The 20061-nt window shown below is 35.3% G+C and overlaps 2 protein-coding genes across 2 annotated transcripts in view; both read left to right on the top strand.

Annotated features, from left to right (window-relative positions):
• Positions 1 to 20061, top strand: part of Galntl6 (polypeptide N-acetylgalactosaminyltransferase like 6) — a 1027971-nt gene that overhangs the window by 198369 nt on the left and 809541 nt on the right. The gene's annotated exons all lie outside the window — the stretch shown is intronic.
• LOC100754329 (myeloid-associated differentiation marker) lies at positions 126 to 1067 on the top strand. The gene has a single exon (XM_027394108.1). The coding sequence runs from the start codon at positions 126 to 128 to the stop codon at positions 1065 to 1067; it is 942 nt and encodes a 313-aa protein (XP_027249909.1).

The raw sequence follows: 20061 nt of genomic DNA, 5'->3' as shown, positions 1-20061 counted from the left end.
AGTCTGTGGATGTATTCTTACCAACATTTGTCAAGTGTGTTATTCAGTATCTCTTTACAACCCGGAACTTCACAATCTGGAACCGTCAGTTGCTCAGTTTAATGTCTGTCACGCCCGGAACGGTAATGGTGACCCAAACGACCATCAAGACCTCGGCATCACCTGGCCTGGAGTCTTTGACTGTTGTGGGCTCCAGTCGGGCCCTGATCCGGCCACTGGGCCTTCTCCGTCTGTGCCAACTGTTATCTACCTGCTTGGCTTTCTCACTAGTGGCCCACGGACGTAACTGGATGGGCCCCATGGGTAACTGGTGCATGTTCTCCTGGTGCTTCTGCTTCTCCATGACCCTGTTGATCCTCATCATAGAACTGAGTGGTTTCCTGAGCCGTGTCCCCCTGTCTTGGCTGGATTTCTCCATCACCTGCGCCAACTATGCTGTCTTCTTCTGTCTGACGTCTTCCATCATCTACCCTGTCACCTATGTGCAGTTTTTGGCTTATGGATCTGACAGAAATCGTGCTATCGTGGCCACAGTCTTCTCCTGCATCGCCTGTGTGGCCTATGCAACGGAAGTGACCTGGGCTCAAGCAAGGCCTGGTGGGATAGCTGGCTACATGGCCACTGTGCCCGGGCGGCTCAAGGTCGTTGAGACCTTTGTAGCATGTGTCATCTTTCTCTTCATCAACAACCCACGCCTGTACAAGCTTGAACCTGCCCTGGAGTGGTGTGTGGCTGTGTACGCCATATGCTTCATCCTAACCATGGTGGCCATCATACTGAAACTGGGGAATTGGACCAACATCATCCCCATTCCCTTCCCCACCTTCTTGAAAAGCTTGGCCTTCGTTTCTGTCCTCATGTACACTACCGCCATTGTCATCTGGCCCCTCTACCAGTTCAATGAGGTGTTTCATGGCCAGCCCCACAGAGCAACGGATGCGAACTGTCAGTACAAACATCCCCACTCAGTGTGTGCCTGGGATCGCCGACTGGCAGTGGCGGTCTTGACTGGCTTCAACCTGCTAGCATATCTGGCTGATTTTATGTACTCTGGTACCAACGTGTAAGATTCACAAGGGCATCCCCTAGCATGACCCTGATGCAACATTTTCATTCTTCTTGCCCTGTTTTCTCCTGTCCCCTTTGCTTTAAACCTTCTTCCTGCTTATGTGTTCTCTTTCTGGTTTATTTTTCTTCCATTTTCTTTTCTTTTCTGTTTTTTTTTTTTTTTTTTTTTTTTTTTTCACATCCGGGTTTGCCCCTGAGCTTTGTCTCCATAGCCCTCAGGTTTAACACTTGTTTGTCCAATCTGTTTTTGTATTAGTTTTCTCTTTCTCATCTTTTTATTGCCTGGTCACATCTTTCTTTCCTGGGAGAGCCTTTGGACTGACTTCTTGCTGTGTCTATCTACTACTTCTACCACTGAAGGAGTTGGCTGCACATATCACAGACTCGTCTGCAGCTCTTCATATCATGGGCCTAAGAGACCTCTTGCCAAGCCATGAGAAAATGTTCAGGTTTCTTCTTCATGCACTTTCTTTACTGTATATGTGTCATGTTCCCTAAGTTATTCCTTAATTTCTATTTCTAATCCTAAACATTATCACATGTCAGTCCCTGTCTCTCTATCTGGAATTCCTCTTTGCTTGATTAATTACTATGGTATGGGTTTGTTCTCTGATTTGATATCCCAAGTCTTACTGAACCCACGTACATAATACCAAACAATATTTCATTTCATATGCTCAACTGGACACCATTATCTACTACATAGAAAGATCTTACTTAGTAAACACTTGTCAAGGTACTTACTTTAAAAGTCCAACATATGTCATCTACACAATTTATGTAAACACATGGGTAATAACAGCTTCCAATAAAAGCCTGCATTATTTGACTTTAGGTAAGAAATTGAATGTTTTGTTATGTCGCTGAATAAACAGTTTGATATTATATAAACACAGCAATCTATCTATATCTATATATAGATAGATAGTAGTGGTTCTCAGCTTGTGGGTCATGACCCCTTTGGGAATTTGAGTGACTCTTTCAAAGGGCTGGCCTAAGATCATCTGAAAACATACATTTACATTATGATTCATAACAGTAACAAATTACAGTTTTGAGAGTCCAATGAAAATAATCTTATGGCTGGGGGTCATCACAATGTGAAGAGCTGTATTAAAGGGTCTCAGCATTAGGAAGATTGAGAACCACTTTCACAAGTAATAACTCTAGTTTTTTCCATTGCACTGTTTTTCTACCTATATTAATATTTCCACTGATTTATGTGCTTCATTTTGTATAACTAATGAAACGGCAACTTTAATGCTACATTTTTTAAAAGATTTTATATGCAATAAACAGTTAAGATTTTTTTCACATCTAATATTTTCTCACTTAACTTACACAACAAGACTAAGGTGATTATCATGCTATATTTTACAACAAGATTATATTGGCAAACACAAAGGATTTTCTTAAATGTAGGAAGAGCATTTTCATAATTTTCACATAGAAATTAATCAGTATTGATTTTAACTGCCAACTGATCCTTGTTTCCCAAAGATAGCACAAACAGTTTGTCACAGAACTGATAATATTTTCTCAACTTTCAAGATGGGGGCAAAAATTCATAGTATTTAGCTGTTAATTAATCTTAATTAAGGAGAGCAAATTAAACTCTATATCAAAAAACTTTATATCAAAAAACTTTAAAGCAGCTCTGGGAAATATTTAAAAATACCTATGCATAACCATGAACTTTCTGGCAAGGTTACCATAGATCTATCTCCAAAAAAAGTAGAGAAGTTTTGTGGGTTACTTAAAACTGTTTTCACTAAAAATGACAGAATATTATCTAATTTACATTTTAGTACTTTTTGGCCTCAGTTTTGTATCCAAGAAAGGGAAAGACAATTACTGAATATGTATCAGGGAATCTTACAAATATAGGGACACAAATAATATTTATTGATGTTTAGGAGACAAATAGTGTATAAAACCAAGTTGTACATTTGTGTATTTTCCTAGAAACATTGGTTATATTAACAGCTGCACAGTGAGATAGCAACTATCCCCAACATATCTTCTCCAATAGCATCAAGCAGGTTGGGGCTGTAGGAACAACATGATCCTGCCATGGACAGTATTTCACAGTGCAGCTGAGAAAAGTACCTCAAGAGAAAAGCCAGAGTGGGAAGGTGTAATATCTCCTGGAGACTCACAGAAAAAAGTAAGAGAGATAAATATTAGTAGCTAAATCACTCAGTTATTAACAGTTTTAACATGTTTTATTTCAGAGTAATCTCACTGTGAAGTTATTTTATGTCTATTTAGTTGCTATGAAAAAGTCACCACCAGAGCTACAAAATAAATCTTACTTTAGTTTTTAAATGATAAAAATATGGTCATACCACAGACATTTGTTTAAGTCAAAGAAAGTATCAGTCTTTTGATAAAATTTGATTATGAAATAGTGATTTATGAAATAATGAGCCACTTTCGGGGAAAAACATGCAGACCTATCATCATGATTGCTGGAATTTGTGGTTCTTTTAGAGCAGTGAACTATGGGTTTAGGATTAAATGGGAGGCAGGGAGTTGGGTAACCAGAGGGATCTCATTCACTGAGTCTTGCCTAGGAAAGACATACTTTTATCACAATGTCCACCATTAATGCTTTAGCAGGAAAATACCTTGAAAATTTATTTCAAAGGCATCTCTCTAGAAAGATTTTTTTCCCCCAAATATCCTCATCATCTTATACAGAGTCTTCAACATAAGAACAATGCTACATTGGAAAACTCTGGGGCAGAGAAACTGAGTGGTTTGCCAATGACAAGATTCTATCGTGAAAGTTGAAAAGAGTCCGATTTGCAGCTACTTTAGTCATGATTGTTTCACATGCAGTGCTTCTTTCCTCCAGTGTTAATCAGAATAAGAAAGCTGTCAAGGATTCCTTGTGTTGATGCTCAAGTATCATTTGGCTGAATTGCCTGATAGTATTACATACCATACTCCTCATTCCACTCCAGTTATTTATAAAAATAATTCATAAAATCAGAAGTGTATAGTATAGTGCTTTTAAAAGTTCTTAGGAATTCAAGGAAAATTGCTGTAAATATTTTATGTTTTGAATTGTTAATCAGCTCAAGTTATTAATCTTACAGAACCCCAGTAAATAAAAATATTAAGAGGGATAATGCTTTCCAATTTTTGGACACTTTAACCCCATCCCCAATAATGAGCAGAATCTTGCTTCACCTTAGGCTTTAAAGATGACAACTTCACTACATGTGTGTAAAATCAGTGAGTTACTTTATACATAGAGAGGATAACTTTTAAAGGGGTGTATTAGCTGGACTGAAGCAGAATAAAGTCATTATTTAAGTATATAGTGTAATTTATTTCACAAGTTAAGAGAACTTGTAAGGCCCATGAAGCATGATGATCCAAATTGAACTTCTCCTCCAGCAGCAGGTTCTTGAATAAAACCTGTGATTCTGCATGCATAAAAGTCCTGGTAGTAATTTACAATATTTTCCAGTTCAAATATATGGTAATAATACAATTCTTTTTTGTTTGTTTTGTTTGTTTGTTTGTTGAGACAGCGTTTCTCTGTGTAGCTTTGGAGCCTATCCTAGCACTCTCTGTAGACCAGACTGGCCTAGAAATCACAGAGATCTGCCTGCCTCTGCCTCCTAAGTGCTGGGATTAAAGCCATGCACCACCAACACCCGGTGATGACATAATTCTTTAAATGCCTACAATTTTCTTGGCTATTTCATTTATAATTTGTCATATAAAAACATTTAGAACTTAAAATTTAAGCTGAAATACTTGGACCATTATGTAATACAACTTTTGATATTGTATTTTGAATATAAAGTCAGTATTAAAAAAAGAAATAACTAAATTAGCCTCAAAATGTAAATCCTACCTTCAGAGATACTTTTCATATAAAAACAGATTCAACAGACTTCTGGAAATGTATGCAAAAATGAAAGTATTCCAAGCCATCTATTTTAAAATTACTTAAAAAAATTCATACAATTTTTACTTTCACCATTATGTAACCATTAATCCTGGAACTTTATGATTAATATCTTGTCTCAATATTCAACAATTTTTTTTGTTTTTTTTTGAGACAGGGTTTCTCTGTGTAGCTTTGGAGCCTATCCTGGCACTCGCTCTAGAGACCAGGCTGGCCTCGAACTCACGGAGATCCACCTGCCTCTGTCTCCCAAGTGCTGGGATTAAAGGCGTGTGCCACCAACGCCTGGCAATATTCAACAATTTTTGTTCTAAGAATATACTCATCAATGCCTATGGCAATTATGATTACTTGATAATCCTGGGGAATTTATGTGTTTAACTTTACGGCTTTTCAAACTAATTGATTCTTTAGGTTTGTGAGGCATTAGTTGTTATGAGCACTCTTATACCCTAGTCTTCAATTAGTGATACTTTGTAACAGAATTTAATTTTAAGCTCAGATACCTGTCTTTGAAATCATGACAAAATAATAATGCATGCTGAAAACTTTATGTGTATGAATGAGAAAAATCTCCTTGAGCTACATAGACACATTCTTATTTTATAAATAAAATTACAGGATCTACAGAATTATCTTTTCATATTATTTGTACAATATAATGTAACTCAGTAGGTGAATAACAATATTTACTGAATGAAAATATTTTAATGTAACCATAGTCACTAAAAATGACAATTTTATCAGGTATATTATATTATATATTATATTCATCTATATCTGTTTTCAGAGTGTAGAACAATAAGTTTATTGTTGTTCTAATAATGCACAATTAAGTGATTTGAAATATAAAATTGAAAATTAACATTTCTTATTCCTTCCTCAAAAAACTAATTAGTACATTTATTTTTATATTAATTTTTGTATATTATGTTCTGAATGTACTATATACTACCAATATCATCTAACATGTTTAATGACTAAATCATTATAAATACTAAATTTTTTATTGACATATTTATTTTTCTCAAAATTTTCTTAATTTTTTTAATTTGCCTATTTGTCTTCAAATTTCTTTAATGTTAAACATGTCATTTGTATAGTCACATTCTGTTCTTGTATGGAGTTTTCTATATTTTCAAATCTAACTTTCAAATCTCAACATGATGTTTAAACATAACAAAGACCCATTCATTTTTTCTATTTAAATTAGAATCAAGCTTGTTTTACATGTCAATTACAGTTCTGTATCCCTCTCCTCCTCCCCTGCACCCCACTAACCCCCTATCCTATTCCCTTTCAAGCATGTGTAAAATCCTTTGTTTAATGCCTTGAACAAAAATTTATTATTATAAGGGATGACAATGTGAGGTAGATATGTTCTCCTAGAGTGGTCAGCCTTTGGGCAGGCAGGGTTACAAAACATGTTCAAAGTTCTGGCTGCCTCTACATTCACATTTATATACATTGTCATAGTATAAAACTCATTTTAAGAAACGCTTATCAGTCTGCAGTGATGGTTCAGTAGTTACGAGTAACTGCTGCTCTTTTTCAGTTGAGTGGAATCACAGCACCTACCAGGGTGACTTGACTGCTTAACTCTAGCCCTAGGGAATCTGTCTTGTCTTCTGGTCTCTTTATACACTACAGTCAAAAGCACACTGCCCACCACCCCACCCATATTCAATTAACTTAAAATATAAATAAAATCATCTTTACAAGTGGATTATACATTAAAAACCTTTAAAAGAAGAATGCTTTGTAGAGCACTTCCTGGAAGTTTATTGGTTCTTTGTAAGTCTTTTAATGAAGGCTTGTGTTTATTGCATGACTGAACCCTTTTATGGTATATATTTACTTTACCAAGAATGACTATAGTAACCTTGTTGCAGTTCACACAGATCATGGCACCCCCACATTCTAAGATATTTTGTTTTGTTTTGGTTTAGATTTTTGGTTTTTTGAGACAGGGTTTCTCTGTGTATCTTTGGAGCCTATCCTGGCATTATTTTTAACATTTCTTATATTCAGTTCTCCCAAAATAAGAAAGAGTTTTGACTGCTGAAGCAATGCCCCTAATCACTGTATACAAAAGCCTGCCTCTCTTCAATTCCTTCTGCTCACTTCCCTTTCTTTAATTGACCCAGCAGCTGTCACTCTTGCTGCACCATGCTCCCTGTAGCTCAGTATTGATTCTCCAAGAAAGCTACATTGAGGTAGCTGCTCTTGAATCTAATTTTTTCATCCAACTTGACTTTGTATTAGTTTGAACAGGCAGCATCATCCCTTTCTCTCAAAAGATGTATGCCATGGAAATACAAAAAGGAGTCATGGAGCCTAGAGCATTCATTATGGCAGAAATACGGTAAACATTTATTATATCAGAAATAGCAGACTGCACACCACTGACCGAACAACGGATGTGTCAAAATGATGCATTACTTGAATTTTGCTTCACTTCCCTCTCCCCTTTCTACCTGGAGACAAACATGGGAGTGGATTTTAAAAAGTAAAATAAAACTGGAGACAGACTAAATGATATCTCAGGTCCCTGAAGATGTAATAAAAGGAAACTGGTAGAGGTCATTATGTTTCCTGTTTATTGATTGTAGTAGTCAATATCATTAACAGCTAGTAGAAAAACAAATTCATTGTGAAATTCCAGGTACAGGGTTAAAAGAAATACAAAGTGAGTGTAGTTGAATGTTAAAAGAAGCAACACATTCAACAGCAAATATCAAAAAAAAGAATTAATAGTCAAATTATCAAGCACATTTCCTATAGACATTAAAAGATTGACAGTGTAAAATGGAGCAAAAGGTGATTTTTGTTGGAATTATATGTACTACAAATAAATATTTGAATGAGGCAATGATGAGTAAAATATTTTCTACATGTGCATGAAATTGGTATTTTCTGGTATTATTCCTCTGGCCCCTGGTGTTCCCTCACAACATAGAATCTGTGTTATTAATAATACTTGAAAATCCTATTAAAAGTTTCACAAAGACAAGAGTCTTGTTCCTCTTTCTCTCAATTACAGACTTCGTGTTTATAAAGTTAAAGAAATATTTTTGATTGAGTCAAGTTTTAGTGATTATTTGAAGGTACTGAGCCATCAACTGAGTAACATATTGGTAACTAAGAATAACATATTATTCTAATTCTCTATCACTGTATCTCTCTAACAATATCAGTTTTAAAATTCACTCTACAATAAACAATGATAGTATAGTCCAGATGTCAAAACAAAAAACTAACCCACCAACCTCTATGAGTGTTTTCAAGGAATACATATTTTTCAAGAAATATATATATTAATACATACATACAGACATACATACATATGAGAAAATATTCTAATGGTTGATATGTCTACAGTCTTTTATGTCGAATACATCCTGTTCCTGCAGCTCTTCAGCAGGATATGTAAACACAGCTTACTGACCAAAATGCATGCTAATCAATAGCCACAGAAGGCTATAATCACAGGGGCTATCACAATTCAGTGATTCCTTGAGGTGCTATGGACACCAGCTACACCATCAAGTGCACATTCTCAGCTTAGCCTAAATGCCTTGTGTAGATTTTGTGGTACAGAAAGGGAAGTGAAACATTTTTTTTCTTTCACAAACTAAGCCTAACTTTAAAACTTAGAATTTGTTCGATTAGGAATAATAAACCATCCAAATCAAATTTCTCCTTTAGAATTTTCAAAGTTTGTCACAATACCAGAAGGCATTCATACAGGACCCTGCCAAACACTTTTTGCATGCAGAGCAGAATGCTCCAATTTACATTCTTCGAAAAAGGACAGCTCAACCAAATTTAATGTATTTTGGCTGACGATTTGTATGCTTAGTCTTTGCCCAACACACTTTATTCTGAAAGAGCCAAGCCATAAAGCCTAGAATTATAGTTTATAATAGGAAGTTTGATAGAGTTGTTTGCACTGATATTGCACCCAGTGTAGCAGGAGCATAATTTGTATTTTAAAGAGATGGGAGTGTTCCTCGTGGCCAAACAAAAAGGAATAGTAGACTTCATAATGATTATTTCTGAGAACTCATCTTTTCTACCTCTCTGCATAAGCTAGAGTATTTTTACACTATTTCATCATTTATATATAATCATAAATTATATATGTCTTTGTGGAAGTAATTTAATTTTTAAACCATTGAGGATTTATAAAGCATACCTGAAGAATTCACCAGAAGATTATCTATGTTAACTTGGCTCTCTTTCCTTCCACACTTGACTACAGAGAAAAGTTCAGTGGAAACAGGTCAGGCAGCGAGAGAGAAGGGTTGGAAGGATTGGGGGACTGTTTGTACTGACCAATAGAAAATCAGTGCTGGAGAATACAGAACCACGGACTATTTCACCGAATCATCTGTAAGCGGTGCATAGCACCAACAATGGGACGAACATCACAGTCTTGTCTTGTGGACACTTGCTGATGAGCCAGGTCTGCTGCACATTCTTCTCAGCATTGCTGCAGAGCATTTTCACCCAGGGTACGAAAGGCTGACTGCACTATTACTGGTCATAAGGATCCATACACTCATAATTCATGCAAAACTTTAAACCATTGGTGATCACAGGCAAACTTTCAGTATCTAGGAAATAATTTGTCTTTCTTACAAAGTTTTCCCATAGTGCTTTCACAACTCCTAATGCTACGAACATACACATGTACACCTAGCAACAATAATTTTGTTTTCTCTTACCTTGCATCAAACTAATACCACTGTATGAATGTTGGGGGAAGGGAAATGGAAATCAGGGAAGACTCCCCAAATTAGTTATTCAGTACCAACTGTTCAGCTCTAAAATCATGTACATGTAAGTTACATTATATAGACTTAGAAAGTTATATTGATAAACTTGGTAATACATACAGTAATTGTTTACACACATATATATATAGAGAGAGAGAATATGCACACACATAATTATATGTATATAGATACATATGATAAATAGTTATGTATCTCACAACAGTAAAAAAATGGAGAACATGAATTTAATAGAAAGCAAAGGGGTACATGGGTAGGATTGAGGGAGGAAAGGTAACAAGGACAATGATATGTTTTAATTTCAAAAAATATAAACACATCATACAATTAAAAAGGGAAAATTTCACTTATAAAATAATTTTAAAGACTCTGGGCTGTAATATATTGACTGTTCAGACAAAAATAAAACTAAATTAAAATAAGACTGATTTTTTAATATAATGTTGTTTCATCTAATTGACTTTTCATTAAAAAACAAATTTATAGCTAGAATGATAGTCTCAATAGAAAATTTTATTGGTTTTAGTTTAGAAATTTGCTGACTGTTGTATTAAGAGCTGTCTCAGGATCTTTGTGAAGGCAGACACGATACATCTTAGCATGTTCAGGTGATGTTCTGATCAAGCAAATGCTGTGTCTTGCCGTACCATCTGCACATAGATATCCCAAACTTAAGAGCACTGATCAGAAAGAAAATTCATTAAGGTGAGAGAAAGGCAGCCATCCTTTTGAAAGCAGTTACTTTTGTACCTATAGTACTAGCACCAATAGCTCAGGGAAGCCTGGATCTAATTCTTTTTAAAGGGGCTAATAAAAAGACAGGAACACATGTTCTTGGCAGAGAAAAATAAAGGCTTTAGAGCACCTCATATTTACCCCACTACAAGCCAAATTAATGATATATAGGTATCAAAATTCTCCTTTGAGGTTTAGGGAACAAGACTATAGCTACTGACAAAATGGTCCATACTGGTCAGGCAAAATGTGCTAATGGGTTCTCCTTGTGCATGTGTTTGTTTATGGGTATGTATATGTGTGTGTGTGTGTGTGTGTGTGTGTGTGTGTGTGTGTGTGTACCTGTGTGTGTGCATGTGGGTAGGTTTGTGTTTAGGTAATGGACATGTAATCATATTCATTTGTTCATAAAATTAAACATGTACATTGAGAGATGTTTCCCTGTGGAACTGGTAATCCGGTATACAGAGAGAAGACCTGTTTAAATTTTATATTTTGACATTCATTAAACATTTATAAATAATTCACACAGTTTATTCAAACAAAAACTGATATCACAAAGATTCTTTGAAAAGTGCACATACATATAAAATAATGGCCCAAGTTAATAAAGTTATTGAAGTACATTATAAAATACATGAAGGCAAAAGTACACATACATATAAAATAATGGCCCAAGTTAATAAAGTTATTCTAAGAACATTATAAAATACGTGAAGGCAAATGTAACATTTGTTCTTGCTGAGAAATGAAGACAAACTTCTAGAATACAAAAAGCTTGCTAATTTTAGCTTTCATCTAATTCTTATGTGTGATATACTCGAGATTCTTCATGAGAAATCTGATTCCATCTCTAAAATTAATCACCACTGGAGAGAAAATTTCAACATACAATGGGGAAATTAATATTTAGTATATAGCACAAAAGTAATCAGATAAAATGAAGCCACTAAACCAAACATTTATTCTGGATTTACTCATATTTATCAACCTATGGAATTTCAAACTAAGTAGGATTTATTTAAGTAGAAATCTTAAATAAACAAAATCGAGTTCTTGCAACCTCAGCACTTGTAGACACATGAATCACATGGATAAGAAGTAACTTGATATATAACCAACACTTACATCAAGTCGGCATTAAAATGAGAAATAGGGTACAATCAAATTTTATAGTTAACCTTCCTATGGGCCCAAAATATTAATACTATATGCATTGTTACATATCCAAAGTTCTAGAACATTATTCTATTTTGGATAGACCCGTATCTGTTTATGTAGCATTCTCTAGAATATATAAAGCAAACAAAACAACTAGGTTGAAAAAGAAATAATCCTTGCTATCACATGTATTGATGGGGTCAAATTTCATTGTAGTTGTAGCTCTCTTTGTGGGGTAGGTAAGAAGTGAAGAGTAAGGAGGAATTGAAACTACAGATTTTCTAAAGCAAGGTGGGTATTATGTATGAATTATGTAATGCCTTCCACAGGCACATGTTACCAGCACTTAGTCCTCAGCTCTTGTAATGTTGGGGGCTTTAGGATGTGCAGCCTCAATGGCAGAAGCAAGAAATAAAGGGTGGACCTCTCTTGGTTCTGCCTGCTATCTTTGGCCAGCTTTCCCTGCTTCCAATTTGTGAGGATGTGAAGCAGCCCTTGCTGCCTTGCATCTCAGGCCAGAGTCATTCCACAGTGCCTTCTCTGCCATAATATCATGAGACTTGTAGAAACTAGAGACCAAAATAAATGCTTCCCTGAAGTTGCCTTTGTCAGCCATCAATCCCAGATGCTTTAATGCTATCCATGTTGTTCTTCCTTTTTCCAACAGTTTTTATTAGAGTAAATGGAGCTTCATTCCAAACAATTACAGGACATTACATTGCAGAAGGAATGTTGAGTTTCAAACATATCATATATATATATAGATAGATAGATAGATAGATAGATAGATAGATAGATAGACAGACAGATAGATAAGCAGATAATTGTTGGATTCTTTCATTAAGGTGCAACTAGAGAATATGGTTTCTGTGTGGAAATCAAATTACTTATGGTTTTGTCTCCTATTACTCCTAATTAAAAAATAGGGAAGTCTGATGAGAAATCCACAGTTGACATAGTCAACTTGACAATGCAAATAAAGATGTCCCCGAGTCCCTCCTGTTGGTTGCTCCATGTAAGCTGTTGCTCTGAGCAGCACTGGCAGACTAAGTAATTCCCTAATGAGACTATGGCTTTGATACACTGAGTGAATTCAAGACCATTGTCAGACATGTCCTTTCCATATTGCTTTTTTGTTTTGGAATTTTCATGAACAGATATCAAATTGATTTCTAGCCCATCCGGATTTCATTAATCCTGGAGGAAAACAGACACATCAAAATCAAATCCATCAATGTCAACACACACACACACACACTCACATTCACACACACACACACACACACACACACACACACACACACACACACACACACCTGATGTCAATTTATTCTAATGAAATAGCAACTAAGCAAGTCCAGTACTGTTTTATGAATAAAGCACTTGATACTTAGAGCCACATTTAGAACAAAATGATTTCTGAAAATATTTTGATAAGATTTAACTGAAAATTTTGCTCTTAAACAATGGTACTAAAAGTCATTTTGCACAGAATGGTTTTCTCTGTAAATCATTTACATACTTTAACTTATATGTTATATACAATATTGGCTCCTGCCATCATGTAATAAAGTAAATTTCTTGAAACTGATGTGTCCTTTGCAGGTAATATTTTATAATTCTATAGTAATTTTAGTTTATGCTGTAGAGACAATATTTTACAATTGTATAGACTATATTATATGTGCCAACCCCATGACAGTATTTAACATATTGGTCATTTATAAAAATAATCCTTTTACTAATTTAAAACTTTCATTTTTTTCAATTTCAGTTACTTCCTAAACTCTCGATGGGAATTTGCATTTACTTTTAATAGAATGCATGAACATTTTAAAGAGTAACTGTGCATAATACAAACATGTTTACAGAAATGTTATGTCAATATTTTATTCATTGCTTTATTTTACATTTTTGAACCTCATATATGAGCATTCATCTATATCACTCCTATCTTTTCCTTTAATCCCTCCCATGTGCTTCCCAACTTCCCTTTCAAGTTCATGACCTCTTTGTCTTTAATTAGTATAATTTATTATAATTATTTTAGTACACACACCAATCTACAGCTATATCTATGTCTAGATAGGTAGATAGATGATAGATAGATAGATAGATAGATAGATAGATAGATAGATAGATGAATACAACATTATGAGTTCATAGTTATGTTCATATATACATGTATTTATGCCTGACCACCTGGAATAGATAACCAATTAGGGGTTATCAGTGAGGAAGACTAATTCTTCCTGGATCAGAAGTCATTAATTCCCTGTAGCTCTTCATTTCATGCTGGGGTCCAGTGATATATCCCCCCATCAATGTTGGGCTGTTAACTGGTGTGGTTATTATTTAGCTTTGCTTATTCTACCTTATTGTTGAGGCATCATGGATGCAGTTTTTCTGTAATACATAAAAATAAACAGTCTCTCAGAAGACATCCCAGTCTTCTGCCTCTTACATTCTTTCTATCATTCTTCTCCAATGATCCCTGAGCATCAATGTAGCAACTGTGTTGAGGATCTATCAACTGGCTCTCGGCATTTCATATCTACTTGTTCCCTGCATTTTGACAAGTTTTTCTTGAATGTTTTTGGTCTGCTGTAAATAGAAGCTGTTTTGATGAAAGGTAGGAACTATTCTTATCTGTGGATATTATGAAGGTAATTTACAATGCACTTGGGAATCAAACTGGTTTAAGAAAGCATGAGTCATAGGTTCTCCTCCAAGGTCTATGACTTCATTAGCCAGAGATAGTTGGCTAGGTTTTTTACTGTTACAGGCATAATTTCCCTCCTGTTGAGCAGGCTTAATTCCAATTGGACAGCTGTTGGTTATTGCTAAGATGGAAGTGTCACTTTTCTACCCCTGGGGATATTTTCCCAAGTTGGTCATACATGATTCATTTAAATACTGTGTATGCATGTACATGCATCGATGCATAGATAAATAAAAATAGATAGATAGATAGATAGATAGATAGATAGATAGATAGATAGATAGATAGACAGACAGACAGACAGACAGATAGATAGACACTTTGTTGCATTTTTTATATTTCAGTATGTTTTCCCCCTCCACTCTGGATGTTTTCCTTATAGTGTCTTAGCAACCATCCCCTTACTTTCACAGTTGCTGCTGCCTTTGTTTGAGATAACAATTTTTCTTTGATCAAGTAGTTATTTTGTTTAATTAATAAGAAATGACAATCATATATAGCAGCTTGCTCTTAAGTTTTCCTAAACTATTTTTTCTCTGGTACATTCTTCTACATCTTAAATGGGATTTTTAGAAGATAATGTTTAGCATTTGTTTCTGTTCCTTTCTCCCTCCTCTCTCTCTCTCTCTCTTCCTCTCTGTCTCTCTCTCTCTCTGTCTCTCTCTCTCTCTCTCTCTCTCTCTGTGTTTGTGTGTGTGTGTGTGTGTGTGTGTGTGTGTCTGTCTCTGTGTGTCTGTGTGTCTGTGTACATTGAACATTGAACTGTATTTGCAGAGTAATATTTTTTTTACAATGTAGCTATCCATCTAGGCAATGTTGTACAACTAGTACATTTCAGAGCGCCTGGGGGAAAGGCAGATGAATAGTTTGGGGAAGGAGTCCTTTGAGGGAATGGAGGAGTTGGTTCCTCCTCACTAATTGCTCCTTTATAGAAAACTCCTTTTCCCTGGCCTCTTAGCTGGGCAGTCTATGGGACCTCTAACAATGGATCCAGTGTTTATCCCTAGTACACAAATGGACTTTGGGAGCCCATTCCCTGTGGAAGGAAACTATTGAACCCAGATACATAAAAGAAGGCCTAGGCCCTCTCCCAAATGATGTGACAGACATTGATTATCCTCAGTGGAAGGCCTCACTATTCTTGGGGAGTGGGTGGGGGTGGGTTGCAATGGTCAGTGGGGGACATGGGAGGATGGGAGAGTGAGGGAATGGGAGTTGATATGCAAAATAAGATTGTTTCTAAAATAAAAAAACCCTCCTTTTCCACTTTATTCTAGTAGATGAAGAGGAAGTAGTTGTGGTTCAGGTTCCATCTTTTCTTGTTTGCTTCTGCGAGTAGAGGGATATATGAGGACATACTTTGATTAAAGGTCTCAAACTTTTATTAACAAGTGGAAAACATCTTACATTCTTCAAACGGTGATGCTCTAACACACTGATCTGACTTTACAAATCCTTGGTTTGATGGATACACCACCATAATGGATAAAATAGAAAAAGAAAATAGCTCCTTTCAAAGAGTATGCAGATTGGATCATATATTTGAAACTGGTATTAAGTTAATGACATCTAAATTAAAATCCAATTCAGTCTAAATTGGCTAAAATAAACATTAGTCAGGTTATATTTATATTAGATACATACTGTGATTTTATTGAGACTCTGATATTCATTTCAAATTGTAGTCAAAGGCAAGTCATTGTTAGGACATAGATGTGACCCCATACATGCTGTTTCTGTCATAACTTTGCTCTTATCTGTTACATTATGCCTCCTGGACATAATTTCTGAAGTATAGAAGACAGAAATATGAAAAATTGGGCCAGTAAATGTACAAGAAGAGAAGAGTTACATAGAAGGCAATTTGTTCAGAATTTTAATTCTCTTTATATTATTGGGTCAAGCTAGAAATGCAGTTCTTTCCCTAATTTTGGAAAAGTTCTGTTCCCAAAAAAAGTTATCTGCCAAGGTTATCTAAGAACAGGTGATGAAAAATTTGTTGATTTATTCAAGACACATAGGTACAATATCTAAAAGTATGTTACCAAGCAAGGACTAACTCAAAGAAATAATTAAGAATTGTATGCAAAAAGTCAGTAGAACATATCTAAATATTCTTTTGTGCGTGCATACATAATGTAAATATATGTATGTGTGTATTGGTAAGTGCATATTCATGAGTAAATATTTAAATACATATGCTTTAAAACATCTAAATTGTTTTTCCTACTCAGTTATTCAATATGGTTTCATTTATTTTGCAAAATTTCTCAACCTTTTTCAGTCAATTGAACAGAAATTTACTCCTTTATGCAAATAAAACTATTATCCATCACAAGGACTCTAAGGCTAAAGGCAAATACAAATAAATATGTAACCTATGTTAGGAATATTTTTGGTGCCTGTGTGGAGAAAATTAATGTTCCTAGTCAACTGGAAAGTAAATGTACATATATACATAAAGATAATGTTTACCTGGAGCCAAGGATTCAGTTATTTCACAAATTTGTAATGCAATACTTATTTCTATTTTAAGCAGTCATTTATTTGTTTATTTATTTACTTGTTTATTTGTTGTGTGCATACACAAATGTGTGTATATGCATATGTGGCACATGTGTATGTATGTATATGTGTGTACATGTGTGTATATGTGTGTGCATGGTAGCATGTGTTTAGTGAGCATGTAATAGGACACAGAAGAGGACAACCTCCTAGATTTTGCTCATTCTTTCAACCATGTTGGTCCAGGGATTGAAATCTAGTCTTCAGACTTGGCAGCAAGTACATTTATTTTCTGGGCCATTTCATAGGCCCTATTTCTTACAGATAGACATACACATACAAACACATACACACACACACACTCACCCACACTCCAATTTCTCAGAAATGTATGGACATGTCTACATTGTTCATTTAGTTTTTAATTAAATAGAATTAATTTTCTTCGTGTTTTCTGTGCCTTTGTCCTTTAAATCTCCTATTTATGAACTGAATATGAAGTTCACCTTATTAATGAGCCTTCTGTATTTTTAAAGTTTTATTTATTTCTTCATTGATAACTTTGTCCTTAAATTTGCATCATGTTCCCCTTCCCTTTCCTCTTTCAAAATCCTTCTTTATAGCCCCTCCCTGTTGTCCTTCAAATCCATGTCCCCCTTTTCCAATAATTATTGTTATATTAATGTATATGTATATACACATATTTCAAAATACACAAATACAGTCTGCTAAGTCTGTATATGTTACTTGAATAAGCAGTTTGTGTGTTCTATCCTGAGAAAGAATATTTCTCTAGATAACACAATAATTCGTTTTAGAGCACAGAAAGCAAGCAATTACAAACTTTCTACTTCTGAACTCATTGACCCTGACACCTTTGGCTGTACATATTAACAATAGTAGATGGATCAGGGAAGTGCTGATCAATGCCTATGACGTTGCCATTAAAAATGAGCAAAATGGCCTCCAGAGCTATTATTGCACAATTGGGGAACTATGCATAACAGGGAAGAGTTGCACAGTTTGAAAAGCTAGGAAAATGGCTTGTGAATGTTTCCTGACACCATGATGAATTAAGAAAGGCTCTGTTGAACCAATTTAAACACCACCTGATGCATACATGGATAGAAACATCCCGGGGTATATGCGTGTTTTTTATTTTAAATAATAAAGAAGACCTCTTCAGCACTTTGTAGCCTGCCTACTTGCCATTCCTTCTCAGTCTGGGAGACAGCTGACTCTGTACACTTTCCTGTAGGTTAGAACACTAAGAGAGTATTTCAACAGTGTCTCAATGCCAAAGGACCAGCAAAGAAGCCCAGACATGATTAAACTCATTCATTGTGCATGTCTCTCTCCTCTTAAGTAATACAAGTTACTCACTTATCAAACTTCTTTCTTTTACCATGATATGGAATAAATTCTGATTGTATTTGTATTTAAAAACAATGAGGGTTTTATTTGACACATTGGCAAACATAAATGTTTATTTTCTCACTTGATTAAAAAGTCATGTAAGTAAATACTAAAGAAATGCCATGGTGTCAGGATACAAGGTTGGCTATGAATTAAAGACTAGAAAGAAAAAGAAAATTTGGTAGCAATAAATAACTTATCATGGTTACATTCAGCCAGAAATCAAAAATATATGTCAACAAAGAACGTTACACATTTTTTAAGTGCAATTGTATTAGATAGACACATTTTTTCATTAGAGTGAAATCAGTTGGCCTTTTGTCCTGCTCTGCATGAGGCAGCAGAGATGTATATGGAGAGGGGAAAATACAAGCTGGTCTAGGTTTGGAGTCCCCTGCCAAGTCCCAATATCAGAGACAGCGTGAATAGCCCCTCCCTGCCAGGGCTCATAATTCATCACACAACCTCCTTTCAGCTTCCATTGCTGCCAGGGAGAAGCCAGGTTGAATTTACTAAGTCGAATAAAAGTTATTTTCAGTGTCTGTATAGATTTTGGCAAAGTGCCTCCCAAGTGGTTTCCTAATACTGGGTGCCCTGTAATATAAATCTGACCACTAGTTGTTGGCCTCATAATAAACAACACCCTTCAGCTGCTAGGGCTTCATCTTGTTCCCACTGATGAGAAGTCTTTTTGTGCATCTTAGCATCTTCAGCCCCCAGGACCTCTCCAGCGATCCAGTACATGATTAGCTACAAGCATTAGGACAAACACCAGTCCTTTGTTTCACTTTCTTCAGTGGGTTTTCTGAAGTTCAGAGGAAAAGCTGACTTCCTGAAACCATTTTTTTGTATTGATTCCATATGCCATGGTTCATCGGCCACATGAAATTATGGGAAACCACAATTAGCACCACAATTATCTGAATTATGATATAAGATAGGGGTTTTGGTTTTTTATCTGAAAGCTTTATTTTATTTTGATTCATTAATAATTCATTTGTGATGTTAAGGATTGAACTTGGGAATTTACAGGAGCTTATACAAGCACTCCATTACTGAGTTTCACTACAGACTGATATGTACTCTCTCTCTCTCTCTCTCCCATTAGAATAATACAAATTATTTTTCTCAAACTAACTTAAGTTTATATTGCTTGTCATATAGCTAATAGTTTTGTTTTGTTTTCTAAAAGGATCTGTTTCTGAAGAAGGTAATTTGAAAACCCCTCTGCTCCAATTAAACAAGACAAGCTTCTTGTTTTGTCATTAGAGGGAACTGTTTATTGACCCAAAATGGCTACTTAAAGCACATCCCTTGCCCCAATTTGTGCTTTTGGAAGCTACAGGCAGTATATGAATCCCCTCAGCATATCTCCAGGAAGCTCCAGGAGGCAAGTCCACAGTTGTGTTAGCTTTACTTTTAAGCTAAATTGCATAAAAATTTTATTGTCTTAATTTTGACACTCTCTAGTTTAACAAAAGGCATTTTTAAATACTTAAATTTATGGCTGCAAACCATACATATTAGAGATCTTCTTAAAACTCACACACACAAACAAAAGAACAACAAATTCCTGGCAATATTAGATTCTTTAATAGTTTGGCTGTGGGTCAAAGACTAATTCTACAGACACTGCAAGCAAATCATTCAGTAACATTGTAGGCTATCTTTATTGCCACGAATCAGCCACTACCTTCACTCACTTATCCACCTTTCCATGAGGCAGC

Source organism: Cricetulus griseus (genome assembly GCF_003668045.3).
Source record: "Cricetulus griseus strain 17A/GY chromosome 1 unlocalized genomic scaffold, alternate assembly CriGri-PICRH-1.0 chr1_0, whole genome shotgun sequence".
Classification (NCBI taxonomy): domain Eukaryota; kingdom Metazoa; phylum Chordata; class Mammalia; order Rodentia; family Cricetidae; genus Cricetulus; species Cricetulus griseus.
This window is presented reverse-complemented; position numbering and strand designations above follow the sequence as displayed.